The sequence below is a fragment of the Megascapheus bottae genome, chromosome 9, assembly GCF_031878675.1.
Source record: "Megascapheus bottae isolate mThoBot1 chromosome 9, mThoBot2.hap1, whole genome shotgun sequence".
In the NCBI taxonomy this organism is placed as follows: Eukaryota; Metazoa; Chordata; class Mammalia; order Rodentia; family Geomyidae; genus Megascapheus; species Megascapheus bottae.
The window spans coordinates 31,112,783-31,128,521 of NC_143517.1; the positions used below are offsets into that span (position 1 = coordinate 31,112,783).

The 15,739-nt window shown below is 33.7% G+C and overlaps 1 protein-coding gene and 1 pseudogene across 1 annotated transcript in view; one reads left to right on the forward strand and one right to left on the reverse strand.

Annotated features, from left to right (window-relative positions):
- The window catches only part of Cnbd1 (cyclic nucleotide binding domain containing 1), a 245,832-nt gene that overhangs the window by 145,060 nt on the left and 85,033 nt on the right, over positions 1 to 15,739 (forward strand). Inside the window, exons 5-6 of the mRNA XM_090338696.1 lie at positions 2,221 to 2,366; positions 13,876 to 14,060. Of these exons, the coding sequence (XP_090194822.1) occupies positions 2,221 to 2,366; positions 13,876 to 14,060 (331 nt within the window). The remainder of the gene's footprint in view (positions 1 to 2,220; positions 2,367 to 13,875; positions 14,061 to 15,739) is intronic.
- On the reverse strand, positions 7,702 to 8,274 carry LOC150058971 (NADH dehydrogenase [ubiquinone] flavoprotein 2, mitochondrial pseudogene; annotated as a pseudogene).

Consider the following 15,739-nt stretch of genomic DNA (forward strand, 5'->3'; position numbering starts at 1 on the left):
TGGGAAGCAGGGGTTGGCTCAAGGTTAGGGTGGTATCCTTGTGCTGAAGAGCTCAGTGATAACACCCAGGCCCAGGGGTAGGGCAGTAGCCTTGTGTGAAGAGCTTAGGGACTGTGCCCAGACCAAATTCAAGCTCCATGACCCACAAAAAAAAAGAAACAGAGAAAGGAAGAAAGAAAGAGAGGGGGGAAGGAAGGAAAGAAGGAAATAAAAGAATCCCACAATCATCTAAAAATCCAATAGAAATTGAGGGCAAAAATAAACTTAGCCTGCATAATAACAAAAGATGACTTCTTCAATGTGATAAACCATATCAATGAAAAGCTCAGAGTTAATATTTTTAAAAACAATTTTTCCTTTAAGACCAAAAAAGACAAGAATATCTATTGGTCTTCTTTATAATAGTGGATATTCCAGCCAGGAAAATGGATTATGATAAAAAAAATCAGCAGGACAAAGGATGACTAATGAAACAATGATACACACTTGACACCATGATGTGAATGAGCTGTGCAACTTGAAGTGGGAGAAGTAGGGAGAGGAAAGTGGGAGAATTTGAGTGAGGGGGTAACAGTGTTTAAAAAGAAATATATTTGTTCCTTTGGTCTTGACTTATCTCACTCAACATGAGTTCATCTCTTTTACAAAAAAAATAATAAAAGATAGTAAAAGAAAAAAGGAAAAAAATGTTACTAAGAAAGAAAAATTGAACCATTCCTGAAAATGAAGTCCTAAGGAATTTAGTAGATGAATTTCAAATAATAAAATCTATACATTTATAAGTTGGAGAATCCAAACAAATATAAATATTACACAATGATTGCCAAACATAAACCTTCCAAAATTGAAGTTTAGTACACAAGACCATATAAAACCTTCTCAAAAACTTAATAATTAGAAATGAATTCAAGAAAAAAGTCTAAGATTTATTTTATAAAAATATTGAAAGTAAGGGAGATAGAAAATAGAAACGATAGCTCATGTTCATTGAAAATCATTGTACCTATTTCCATTTCCCATGATCTTTGGGCCAAGTATTAATGATGAAGTCTTTCTACCTCCATTTACCATGAAATTGGAATTACAGTATGGCTTATTTTCTGAACTAAGATCTCACTAACTTTCAACTACACTTATAAAGAACTCAAATCCTCCCTTGTCTACTGCTCATATAGAGGGGATTATAGGTATAAACTGCCATACCTAGCCTTACATAACTTAGGGCACTCATTCGTTACTGTTGTACCTGAAGTATAGATTTTTTAAAGTTGTATTAGATAGAAATCCAGTTTGCCCACAAGTTTTTGCCTATTAATTCAGTGATGTTGTTTTTTTCCCTACAATTTACAGGAAACGCACAATATATCTGCTCAGTCCCCACACGCCCATTTACTAACATACATATCACATAGGCCACCAGGACATGATGCCTAAACTGAGAGAAAACTTGAAAAACCATATGTGTGGGTTTTTTTTTAAGTGTTGGACATTAGTAATGAAAGCACAGATAATCTCTTGAGAACTTAGGGTAAAATGAATTTCATATCCTACACTTTTCCTGTGGCTTTAATGATAAAATAGGACCAGGCACAGTTGCACACACACACACACACACACACACACACACACACACACACACACACACACACAATCACAGTATATGCCAGGCTTAGAAAAGATTAAGATTTCGAGACAAGTCCTGGCTATACTTTGTATAAGACTGTTTTAAAACCCAACATACAAAAAGAAAAGTAGACAATATACCTTCTGTGATAATGTATTTGGCTTTACGCATTAAACTTTACTAAAAAAGTATACTGTCCGTTAAAATACAGTTTAGTTGATTTAACTTTAATAACATTTAAGTACTATTAAGGACCGTCAATAAACAGTAACAACAGTAGTATTTTCTATGCACCTGAAAAAGGTCTTTAAAATTATAATTACTACTAATAAAAGACCTCATCACAAGTGAAGTACCTAGTTCTCAATTAAGATAAGATTAAGGTACCAGGGAAATTCCTACAGTTTAAAGAACCATGTAGAAGCATCTTAAAGAGAACATACTCTTTGAGATGTCTAGTAGGACAAAGTAGAATATCACTATAATTCTCCTTCAACAACTTTTTAAAGAAAAAATGACACAAAGTTGGAAACAAAAATTGTTAAAAGGTGTTGATTTTTTGGTCTCTGGATTTATAACCTTCTTTTCTTTTTAAGGCCTGTTTGCAGAACAACACATGAACACAACACTGTGTGGAATATGCTAAAGACAGTTCCAGATTTAAGCTCTCAGCTAGATGATAAACAGCTGAAAAAACTTAGTAGGAAAGTCATTTCCCAAACCTGGGTCAAAGGCAGCACAGGTAACAAAATAATGTAGAAAGATATTTGTAAATAGAAATGCATGTATCTATGTTGATTTCTCTATCATTAAAATCACCATTTCATTTGATGTGTTAAAAATGTGCTATGTGGATGCATTTCATCTATGAGGTTGAAAATCATTAAATGAATAACATTTCTCATTTTATTAAGGATAATGATAAATACTTTCAGCATTCATTATGATTGGCTGGGTACACACTGACACACTAATTGGTCACATCCCTTACAAGTCTTGGCTAAGGAAGCCTGAGATGAGTTTTAAATATATAATCCATAATGTAGCAGTGAGACACATTTTGAGAAGATTTTTTACTGCAGTCTGTTGTTATACCAGTCTAGTGATCAGTTTTATGAATAAGCAGTGAATGTTCATGGTAATTTCTTTCTTGTTAGTATCCGTGATTCTACGTATAGGAAAAGAGCTCTTTAGACAGATTTAACTTGACCAGTTTTAATCCTTAATTAAATATGTAGTAGGAACATTTGTAAAAATTTATATGTTTGAATACCTTATTTTAGGAGAGGCATAATGTTTATATATTCTTTGTGTCAAAGACATCCTTTTTAATTTCTTCCAGAAACAAAGATGGATACTACTAATAATCATATATTAGTATTAATATTAAAATTCTACATGTTAGTATCTGGTAGGCATACACACACACACACATTATCACAGAGTAAGCTTGGTTATAATTGAGTTTTAAATATATTTATATTTAATGTACCCCACTTTCTGGGTACATTATACTACTGCTTATACAAAGTGGCTCATCAAGATCATGGTATTTAAAACCTAACAACAATTTTTAGAGAACATATGTCTTTTGCAAAGATTTACATATTTTCAGAGTTTTTCTCCCAATGATTTTCTCTTGTAATTACCTCTATTTATTAGAGTCAAGCAGTGAAAAGTAAATCAAAAGAATTTTGTGGAGCTCAAAATAATAAGTTAAAAAAGAACAAATATTCCATATCGCTGTTGTTAGTTGTGAGAATGGTAGTTAAAACTTAATTTGCCTTATAAACCCTGGAATTATGTTTCTAATGGTATTGAGTGGTAATGAATCAATGTAGATATCCTTCAGTGGAAGAGTGACTATACACAATAACATATATGTCTGTTCTATGGAATTATAACCAGTGATGGAAAAGAATAAGATCCTTTTCTTTTGTCCTTTTCTCTCTCTCTGCCTCTCTCTCCTTCACTCTCTTTCTCTAGGAGAACTGGGGTTTGAATGGATTTCTGTGTACATGTACAAACCCTAAAGAGCAAATCTAAATAGAACAATTGTAGAACTATATAGATGTAAAAATCTAAATGTATGTATGGAAAAATACATTTTAAATTATTGCCTTAGTAGATGAAAAAAGACTTGAGGATGCAATAGTTTGAATGCTCCTCAAGAGTGTAATGTGATTAAAAAAGGTTAGTCTCTAGGGAGGTGATGCTGGGAGGTGGTGGAACTTTGTGAAGGAGATAACTTGGAAATTCTTTAGGTCATTGGGGCATAAGGTGTTTCTCAGACCACGTCAAGATCATTACAAAAGTAGAAACCTTTCCCCACCCATCATTCTCTCTGCTTCTATTTAGACATCATTTCCATTCTTACCTATATCAACTTGATGTCTCCTGATATGCCATCACATTGTGCCATCTCAGAGGCCAATAAAACCTTGAGACATCGTGTGTACAAATTGTGAACTGTATAAATCTTCTCTTAAAAGATAAAAATCTCAGGTATTTTGCTATAGTAATGAAAGCTAACATGAGGTCAATAAAGGGGAACAACTTACCCTTTTTTCCATATGTTTTAATCGTAATTAATAGAAGGGTTACATTACATTTACAAGATAGAAGGTGCATTACTTCACATACATTGATACCCTTTCTCATGTCTTGGTCCCCATTTCCCTCTCCCCATCCTCGCCCCTCTTCTTGTTTCCCCCCCTTCCCTATCCGACTTCAAATAACCAAATATGCATATATCCAATATATCAGATAACAAGGTGAAATACTGTACCAATATGAGATAACCAAGGGATAGCAAAAGAGATGAGAAATAACAGTGCATTAAGGACAATAATCACTGATTATATGGCTTTTGTTTGTATATTCTGGAGGTCCTTTCATTTAGCGTCATACTATATGGCCTTATGTATCTAGGTTTTGTTCTATTGTAAATCTCTGCTAGGAGAGCCCAAGGTTTCTACTGATTATGACAAATGAGGCAAACCATTGAGCCTATGTTCCTTTTTTTACAAATGCTTTTGGTTAATTTTCAACAATGAAAATAATATTTGTAGTCACCCATTTGGTCTTTTTTTCCTAAGAAAGTTATAAAATAACAATTGGCAGAAACATTCTATTCTGATGACGTCTTAATAATTCCTTTGCTATTGAAAAATGAAATTTTATAACACTGATCTGAACTTGATTATATCCAGTAGAGTATTCCAACCTGTATTTTTTTTTTTTGGCCAGTCCTGGGCTTGAGCTCAGGGCCTGAGCACTGTCCTTGGACTTTCTCAAGGCTAGAGCTCTACCACTTGAGTCTCACCACCACTTCCAGCTTTTTTGTATGTATGTGGTACCAAGGAATCGAACCCGGGTCTTCGCTCATGCTAGGCAAGCACTTTAACCACGAGGCCAAACTCCCGGCCCCCTTTAGTGCACTTTTAATGGGGTCGTGTTTCTTTGAGGATTTATTTTTGGGAGATTTAATTTTTTGAGCTGTAGATATATTTTAGATATGAGGCCCTTGTTTGTTGTATTGCTAGTGAAAATCTTCTTGCTAGCTAAATCTTGAAGATTTGTCTTGCTAGCTATGTCCTTTGCCGTACAACAGCAGAAGCTCTGCAGTTTAATTCAGTCCCGTTTGTTCAGCTTTTCTTTGATCTGTTATGTTTCTGGGCCTTTATTATTTGTAAGGAAATGGAAAGACTTGGAAAAAATCATATTAAGTGAAGTAAACCAGACCCAGAGAGACCTAGGTTCCATGGTTTCTCTCATTTGTAATAATTAGTATACACTTAGGATTTTCCTAGCAAAGGATCACAATAGCTCAGTAGCTATGTATATATGACCATATAGGATGATGATAAGGAAAATGAACTCTAGGATGTGGAAACAAGAGGTTTTTCTTTGCAGTTGTTGCTATTAATAAACTATTTGAAGTTGTTTCTTTTCTCTTTTCCCTCTTGGTTTATCTCCTGTTATTACTGTGTCTGACTTTGGTACCTGGTTTATTTGTATATATACTTATTTGTTTATTCAAATTAGAGAAAGGAAGGGGAATAACCAGATGATAAGACAAAGCAATATTCACAAGACTATATCTTGGAAATGAACTTTACAATTTGGGGGAGATTTGGGGGAAGGAAAGTGGGAGAAAAACACGGGCGGTGGTAACAGTGTTTGAGAAGAAATGTATTGACTACCTTATGAATGTAATTACAACCCCTTTATATATCACTGTGACAATGAAATTTTAAAACATGATTACTTATATAGCTATATTAAAATGATAGAACCTAATATTTCTTATTTTAATATAGCTATATTTTAAATAACATACTCTTAATGTACAAATAACATTTTTATTTGTACTATAAAAATCTCCAGAAAATATTCAGCATCTAGGAAAGGTTATTGGTTCGTGTGTGTGTGTGTGTGTGTGTGTGTGTGTGTGTGTGTGTGTGTATGTTTGTGTGTATGTATGTTTGTGTGTGTTTTTGTGTGTATATGTGTGAGTGTTACTGAGGCAGAATTTAGGGCCTTACACTTGCTATAACATTGCTCTACTATTTAAGCCATGTTCTCAACACATTTGCTTCTACTGGGTTTTGTTCATAGTCCACCTGGACTATGATTGTCATAACTGGGCTGGCAGGTGTGTGATGACGTATGGCACTTTTACTGATGGAAGAGAAGATTCTTGAACTTTTTGCCCAGGCTACCCTTAGACTTCAGTCCTCCTCATTGCATCCTAGTTAGGAGCACAGTCATGAGATAGGATGCCTAGCTCTAAACAGTGCTTGATACCTCGTTTACTCATGTACATATATGCCATCTTATATTGATAACCTTAGTTATTTTTTTGTTTTTTTCCAGTTTAAATTTTTTTAAATTGTATTGTCGGGGTGATGTACAGAAGGGTCATAGTTACATTTATCAGATAGTGGGTACATTACTTCTTGAACATTGTTACTGATCCCATGTTTTTCTCCCACTTCCGCTCCCCTGACCCCTCTCGCTTATCTTGTTTCTCCCCTTACCTTCCCTTTTTCAAATAAACACACATATATAATATACCAGATAACAAAGTCAAATACAGCAGCAATATGAGATAAACCTTAAGGGGAAAAGAGAAGAGAAATAGCTTCCTATAGTACATTAAGAACAATAATAAAGATAAACCTAGTTTTCTCTATTCTTAACAGTGTGGTTCTGAATACATAGTTGCCTATACTAATCTTTATCTTTACCTTTAATTTATAACAGATTTCTACAATAAGACTCTGTGGATATGTTTATGACTCATAATCTATGCTAAGAAATTATAAAAAATGATTTATTTTAGTATTCTGTAAGAATGTTAGTACTGCTTCCTTCTAAATTTTAATCATCAATAATGTAAATGTTGGAAAATTAAAGCTTACTTATAATATTACAATATTATTGTAGTATTACGATATTATTTGAAGAGTATTATTTGAAATGAATATTCATTGGATATTAGAAACAAAGCTCTAAGTACTAATGGTTTTGTTAAGCAAGTACTAAGATGACTTCAACTGGATTTCTTGATATCTTTTTCTTATACGATGTTTCTAATGAACTTCATGGTTCACTATTCTTGTTATCTTCTATACTTGGTTGGAGACAATTAGGAACATTTATGCTATTTGCTTTTATGGGGTTTTTTTGTGTGGGGGGGTGTTCTAGGGATTGAACCCAAAGCCTCCCTCATGCCTGATCAACATTTAACATTTAAACCATTTCTCCCAGGCATTTTTCTAGTGTTTTATGCTTTCTTCTATATTGCACATGTTTCTTCCAATATCTGCTAGTCATTTTTTTACATTTCAAGGTCCATTATAAATGCCATCTTTTCCATAAAATAATTTTAGATTCTTCCCCATGACTGAAAATCTTTCTTCTTTGGGCCTTTATATCATTCTTTATACCTATTTGAGGAAACTTGCCTTGTGATCACATTTATCATGACTGTATGCCTAGTGATTTCTTTTTTTTAAGGTAGGAGCTTCATGGTTTATTTCCCCAGTGACATATTTAGAATTTAATATGAATTAGAGGCCTGCTTGAACACCAAATCTAGGGCCTTTAGGTGGTTCAAAGATGTAAGACTTCCAGCTAGCTCACAACAGAAATGTCCACCTCTATCTATAAGAGTGAAAAGTTTGTCAGGTGTTGTCTCCCTAACCTTTATTCCAAACTTTCTCTGAATGGCATCCAGTATACTGTTAGAGTCATGAAGCATGCAAGGTGGTATTTTCCAAAGGGCTTTCGATTATACATTGTATAAAAAGTTGCAACTTCATATACTTGTAAATCTCCTGCAACCTTGTTCAGAACAGAGATGGGCAAGCAACCATTCTGTCTTTGGGCTAAATCCAGGACTGGAAGCACAGCTGCTGCTTTGTGTCCTTCTGGATAGTTTTTTCACAATTGCTTCTATTTTCTTATAGTTTTCTGGTGTAAAATCAAGTGGGTATCTGGATTATTCTTGGAGTGTCTCTGTGCACAAATAAGGCTCCTCCAGCACCATTTTGTACAAATGAATTATGCAAATTCCTTATTTGTCTTTCCCACTGGGTAGTAAGGCTGGCCACTTCAGCCTGAAACTCCAGGGAGAAGAACATGGCTGGCCAACTGTTCGCTGGCTGTGCTATGTCTAGTTATTTCTATTGAGTAGTAGATATTTTTGTTCAAGGAACAGAAAGTATTGTTGAAAATCTGCTCCTATCCAAGGTCTATGTTCAAAATTGAATAAAATATTTTATATACTTTTTAGGTAGCATTAAGATAGTAAGTTGGGTATATTTTATTTATTCTGAATATATATATATCCAATTTTGTTTGTGTATTGCTTTTCACAAAGTAGAGCAATACTGTAAGAAAAATTATTCAACTCATGTCTTAAAATATTGCTGGCAATATAAGTTTAAGGACGATGACCTGATGTTCAAAGATTTTTTTAAGCTTAAAAGCTATGAAAAAGCCATTTTTGTTTTTATTATGTTTGCTCTGGGATTACTTTATCCTTAGCGAAGGGATTCTATAAATTAATTTTTAGCTGAAATTTATATTATTTTTGATATTTTACTATGTTCCCAAGTAATAGAACAAGCATAGGCTAGACAAAGGATTTTTTTTATTCCTCAGCAGATAAATTTTAAGCAATAAACAAACTAAAAACAATGAATTGGTCTCCAAATACTTGATAAAGTTCTTTGGAGAGAAATATAACAGGGACTCATTATTAAACTCTCATGCATTCAACAAGTAAGAACAGAGTTTCTTCTCTCATAAGCTTAGGCTGTATGGCAGGAATTGATTATGGAAAGTGCCCTTACAGAACTATATGAAAAGAATTCCCCAAGGATGGTGTTAATTATTCTGGATGAAAGCAGGCCAGAGGTCAGAACAAGCTTTCATGATAGATAACACTGAAAACTCAATTTTATAGGCCAAAGGGCTATAGCCAACTGACAAAATGACCTTATTTGCCCAATTATGAATAAATCTTTAAAATATTTAAATCTTTGGGAATGGTTGACTTTAGTTAGAGGTCTGTGTATGAGAGAAGAGATATACTTACTAATGGACCCTCCTTTGCTTTAATTATGTTTTTTCTTGGCCTTTAAACTTTTGAAAAGTTACAAACAAAATAATTAATATTTCCTGCATTAGAATTTTACTTTTTTAAAAAAGTAATATATGAATGGTCAGGAGACTTTTTAAACTAAGAAATGTTGCAACGGGAAATTTTTCTAGTCCTTGCGAAAATATTTCCTTGAACTTTTCATGGAATGAAAGATAAATGCAAAAATGTCCAATGATATTTATTCCTAACAACCTTGATTTTGATTAGCTATTTTATTTTTGCAATTTGGAAATTAATGCTTTATATTTTGAATTCAGTTGTATTTCTTTATATTTATGTGAAACAGAATCAAGAAATCTTAATTTTTTATTGGCTAAAGATTTCCAAATTTTATTTGCTTCTTTTTTCTTGTTGTTTTAGTCCTGAGTCTTGAACTCAGTGCCTGGATACTGACCCTGAGCTAATTGTTCATGGTTAATGCAGTACCACTTGAGCTAAAATGGATGCATTTTTTTTCTTTTCCTGCCTGGGCTGGCTTTGAAATATATTAATTACATATCAGCTTTCTGCATAGCTAGAGTTACATGCATGAACCACTGGTGCCTGGAAAATTAACATTGTTATTTATTTTTGATAGCTTAGCTCTACTGACAATTTTTTTCATGCAATTGTGATGTTTAAATAATTTGTCTATGTACCTTAGGGCTAGTAGCAAATATTCCTTATGTTCTGGGAAGATTCTGTTAATATGGTCTCTGCTATGTTTTGACACTTTTGCCTGGATTTTCACATGAAATCTATTTGGAATTTGGAATTTTTTGATTGAAAAAATTACTTATTTATTGTGGTACTATGGTTTGGAATGAGGGCTATTTGCTTTTTAAGTAGATGCTGACATGCTAAGTCCCATCCCAACTGCCTTTTTGCTTTACAGTTGGGGTCTGCTTTTTGCTCAAGATAGATCTGGGATCGTGATCCATTTATTTTGCAATTCCTTTATTACCACACTAAACTCATTGAATTCATGCACTTTTCTGCCCAATCTAGAGTGAAATTGCAATCCTCCCAATTTTGTACTTTCATAAAGCTATGATTATAGCAGCAAGTCTGTGTTACTAAGCTAAAGACATTTATTTTCTTACTTTCAGGTATTTTGTATACAGAAGTAACTTCACACTTTCTCTAAATTTGTCCATGTGTCTGAACCTCCTACTAAATTTTAACAAAAATTTTGACTTTTCTATTAAAATATTTCTACTAGAACCATGAATACAGTAGCTCTATTAATTTAGAAAAGGAATTGAGGAGGTGAAATTGATTGTAATACAGAGCAAACGTGAGAAAATATAACAGCAAAAGCCCACCCTACAAGGGTATAACTGGTGTAAGTCAATAATAATAAGTAATTGAAGATCAATTTCTTAATTCTGTTACAGGTAGTAAGACCTGATGGACTCCTCAATGTTATTCTTTCTAAGATCTACAAAACACATTTAGGGAGTGGATGTATGATTCACGTGGTAGAGTGCCAGCCAGTAAGCTAAATTGTCAGACACTTAGTTCAAGTCCTGGTGTTGAACAAAAAAAGATTACATCAATTTGTTTATATTCTTATATATTTATTTCCCACACAGAGATGATGTAACATACAAACCCATAGACAATGCTTATTAACACACATAAGAAATGATAAATTTATGCCTCTAACCTAGTTTGATTATTTTGCTTAGCCATCAATAATTCTTTGATATTGACTATTTAATATACACATCACTCTTCCTTTAAACAAAAGACTGTATTACCATACGTATGTTTGGCCTAGATTTATTATATAATGATCACATCATAAATATGTATCCATAGGCACTCATGTACTTATGTATGATTTCTGTCTTTTTAAGCATACATATAGTATTTTGGACTATGATATTTTTCAAATTAAAATGCAGCCTGACATCTGTGTAGATTATCTACCAGTTTTCCTTTATCATAATTGAAATAAATAATGTCACAATAGACAGTGTATGGAAGAAAGTTGAGAAAATGAGACTGATAGAATGCCATGTAGAATTGCAAAGATCAACATGAAGCTGAGAGCTGAACCTGGTGCAGACTGCATTGGATTGTACTTGCTTGTAACTTGGGGATGGATGCTGATGGATGCTTGATTATTCCCTGACTTCAGTTTCTTCATTCACACAACTAGAGCAGTTGTTATTGACTCGTATGGGTGCTAAACAATACAAAAAGGTTGTATATGCAATATGTTTACAGAGCTATCTAATATGAAAATATGCTCAAAATACACAAAAATATGTGCTGCCAGAGCTTTATAATCCATCTATCAATAAGGATGTTTTCTCTCCTAAACACCTCTGAATTTGCTCTGTTTTCTTTCTAGAAATTAGTCTTGCATGAAGTGTTCAGAGCTTTGTAATGAAATCAGATAGCATGTATCCTTTTGTGAAAATATTTTTTAATCAGTTTAAGGCTTTAGAGATTGAACCATGTTGCCCAAATCAATAGTTTTATTCCCTTTTATGGCTGAGTAGCATTCAATTGTGTGGTCAGAAAAGAGCTTAGTTGAACATTTTCTCTTGAATGGACACCTTTGCTATTTCTAGCTTTTCACTTTTTTGATAAAGCTGCTAGCACTATTCCTACACAAAAGTTTTTTTAAATATTTTCTGCTGTCTTAGAAAACAATTGCAAGCTGAATTACTGAAACATGGGGTACAATTGGGGCTTATTTTACAAGAAGCAAACATCTTTACAGAATAGTTATATAATTTTAAAATCCATCCAGTAGTATATAATAAAAGTCCAGTAGTTTCATATCCATTTCAATATTTTATCTTTCAAATGTTTAAAGTTTTGTTTATTTTCTTCTCATTCCATCTGTTTCTGTATAAATGCACTTAATAAATATCCTAATGTTTCTAAGTAGGGACCATATTTAGTTTTATGTATTTATGAAACAGAATAAAAAGGCACGAGGAAAAACTTCATTTAATTCAGTGTCATAAAAAGCATCTTTAGCAATGAATTGGGCTTTACCAAGTTAAAAATTAACTTTGCAAAAGTGCTATTCAAATTGCACTTTTATATTCATTGCGAAGCAAAGTATTATGGTGTTTCTTGCTAAGAAAGCCATTTCAGAGATTTCATTGCATGGAGATGCATAACAGACTACTTTCCACAGTGTTATGTTTGCTGACAACTGTGCCAGAAGATGAAAAGAATCCATGCCAGTGAAGGTGAGGAAAGAGGACAAAAATGACCTGTTTGAATAAAATACATGTTTCGATATTAATGGCTTTTTTCTTACTAGGCAGATGTAGAAGCTCATACCTCCAATCCCAGCTGCTAAGAAGGCACAGATTGGGAGGACTGAAATGCAAGGCCAGACTTGGTAAAAGATTGGGAGACTCCCACATAACCAAGAAGCTGGGCATGGTGCATATTTCTGTGTCATAGATACACAGGAGGCATTCAAAAGTAGATTACAGAAAGAGGGCTGTGACAAAATTTGCATGGTCTTTTCTGAAAAATAAAAGTAAAAAGAGCTGGATGGTAGAATGTCTTCTAACAAATGTAAAATTCCGGGTTCCAACTCCAATTTTGTCACGAGTAGTTTTTCTAAAGTAGTATTATGTGATATGATATATTCTGAGCATCACTTTTTAATAATACAAATATTATAATTAGAGTATTTTATCTGTAATTTGAGTTTTCTTAATTTCCAATGAACAAAGCGTACGAAATGATCTCATTGTCCTTGAATAATTTGCTCTGATCCCATAAAATGAAAGATACACTGGAGACAAGGCGAAAAGTACTCTGTTGTACCTGCTTCTTTAAATGGGTAAGGTCCTCCAGTGCTTAAAATGATTTTAAGTTACACTCGAATTGTTCTCATGGGGACACCTGCCAGAGCTATATCTAAATTTTAGGAATTGTAGTGGATGACTGATAATGAGACAATATTATACAGGAAGACAAGCATTGTGTCCCTTTCCCTTCCCTCCTCCCTGCTTCCTCTACATATATTGTCACTTGGATAAAGTAGGGAAATGCCAATTCTGATTAGGAGGCAAAATTGAAAGGTTTTCTTTGTTGGTGGTGTTGTTTTATTTTTTCTCATGTCTCTGTGTGCATGTATATATGCAAGTACTTGCCTGTACTGTTCCTCATTGCTGTCTCTTAGCTTTTTTTGCTCAAAGCTGGAGCCAGAAATCCACTATCACATTTTTATCTAGTTAATTACCTGAGTTGGCTTTAAACCATAATCCTCAAATCTCATTCTATGGAGTAATTTGGATTACAGGCATGAACCAATGGCATCCAGTTCATAGTTTCTTAAATATATTTATTGACAGGTTGCCTAGCTTTCTTCTCTTCCACTAGAATCTAGAGGTTTAAAGAAGACATGTGTTTTGCATAACTGTCTGAAGAGAAGCCATTAAAGATACCTTTCTTATTTTTATTATTTATACTTGTTCTTTGATTCTTCAATGCAGCCTGATTGCTATACTGAATGTACTGCCAAAGAATAAACTAGAAAACGTTTGCCAAAATTACAGAAAATACATGTAGCAGTCATATCTGTATCTATTTTGCTTTTGTTTGGTTTCAGTGATTGGAGATGATGGATTTTATGTGATCCTTAAAGGCATAGCTAGACCTTGCATGAAGATATTGAAAACTCTGACTGAAAAATCTGACTTGTTGTCCATCCTACCTGAGTACAGCACTATTTATGATCTGCAGTTAAAAAGCTCTACAGTTGCTGAGCTTTATGTGCCTAGAGGAACTAAAGTGGTAAGAGATGAATATTTGCTTGCATCAATGTATCAGGATCCCAAAAGTTTGCATCACTCCTATTTGTAAATCCAGTTTCAGAATTCTAAAATATTCAAGACAATATATACTTTAAAATTAGATGACGTTCTTAATATTGAACTTGATAACTGATTTTAAAGAGTCTTCAGAAGTATGTTTGCAAAACATATTTGATATTGGATAGTTGATAACTGAGAGAATGCCAATATGCCTGATTCCCTGGAAGGAGGTGGATGGTAGTTTGGAATGGAGAGGCAAGAATAGGTGACTTCAGAAATGAGTAGATGATTGAAGAGAGGAAAATACATGGTGAATCACAATGAGCCTTTATAATCAAAATAAGAATATGTGTTATCATATTTGTCTTAAAAGCAATGCTAATATAATCTAGAGGTTGATTACATTAAAATAGGAATTCTGACAAAAAATCTGACAGCATATAGAATTTCAAGATTATTAGTTGATCAAAAATTTCATTTATCTTTGAAGCCATATCATGGGTGAGTACCATGTACTTGAGACCAATTTAGTCTGATTTAGCAAAAATACTACACATGGTAGAGAAGCTATAACTATGGCTGGTTGGCAGAGACTCTTGTAGTTCAAACCATCTGTTCTTCTGAGGTTCAAACTTGTGAATTAAATGGCACATCCTGGAAATCCTTATGTTTACATTCTATATTTAGGCCTTTCAGGGAGGATGCACTGGCAAATTATTAATTATCCATCTAGGGAGAGTCTCAGTCGCTTTGTGGTGTTCTAAAGATCTAGTGTTACAGGTGTACATCAAATCAGGACCAACACTTGAAGTTTATCCATTCTCCAGAGTTTTTCTTAAAATAGGTCACATAATGACATTTTATTTTCCAAGAATTTAACAGCACTACCTTAAATTTTAAGACCCTAGTTCTTTGTGATCAGGCAGGTTTGACAGAATCCTAATATTCACTATGCAATGACATTTAAAACTTTTAACTCATCTCAGATAACAAGCATAATAATAATATGTCCCACAATGATATGCTAGCAGATCTCAGATTCTTTGTTTGGGAGTATTGGTAAGCAATTTTCAAGCAGGCAATAGGGGTCTACACATATAAACACACGCGCGTGTATGCACAAACACACACAAACACACACACTATTATCTGATAAGATGGTAGGACCGGAATATCACTTGAATGTAATGTAAAACAGATCTTGAGACCTAATGAATGGATGTAATACAGGACTTTTACACCTTGTGAATGGAACATAAGTTGAAGAGAAGAAACTCTTGTTAGAATGACAAAGGAACTAGGGCATAACTAGATGAAACTTTTCCCAAGGGTGAGATTGTGGTGATCAGAGGAAGAACAAGTACTCTGTGCCTTTTGAGGACAGGGTAGTGTTATCTACCATTAACTCTATAATCTGCATGGAGTTATGAAACATGTTGAGCCTTTCCATTACTAATTCCTTCTTTTCTTGAGTTTTCCCCTATTTCCCTTGAACTTTAGAATACAAGGGTTACCTGTTTTAATCATTTCCCATGGGTTCTCTGCCTTTACAATCTTCTATCTCCTCTTACCAGTAAATTCATTTCTCACTCCAGCCATAATAACTTTTTACCTATGTGTACATTCTGTCCCTCTACATCATTAAGTTTCGCTTAAAGC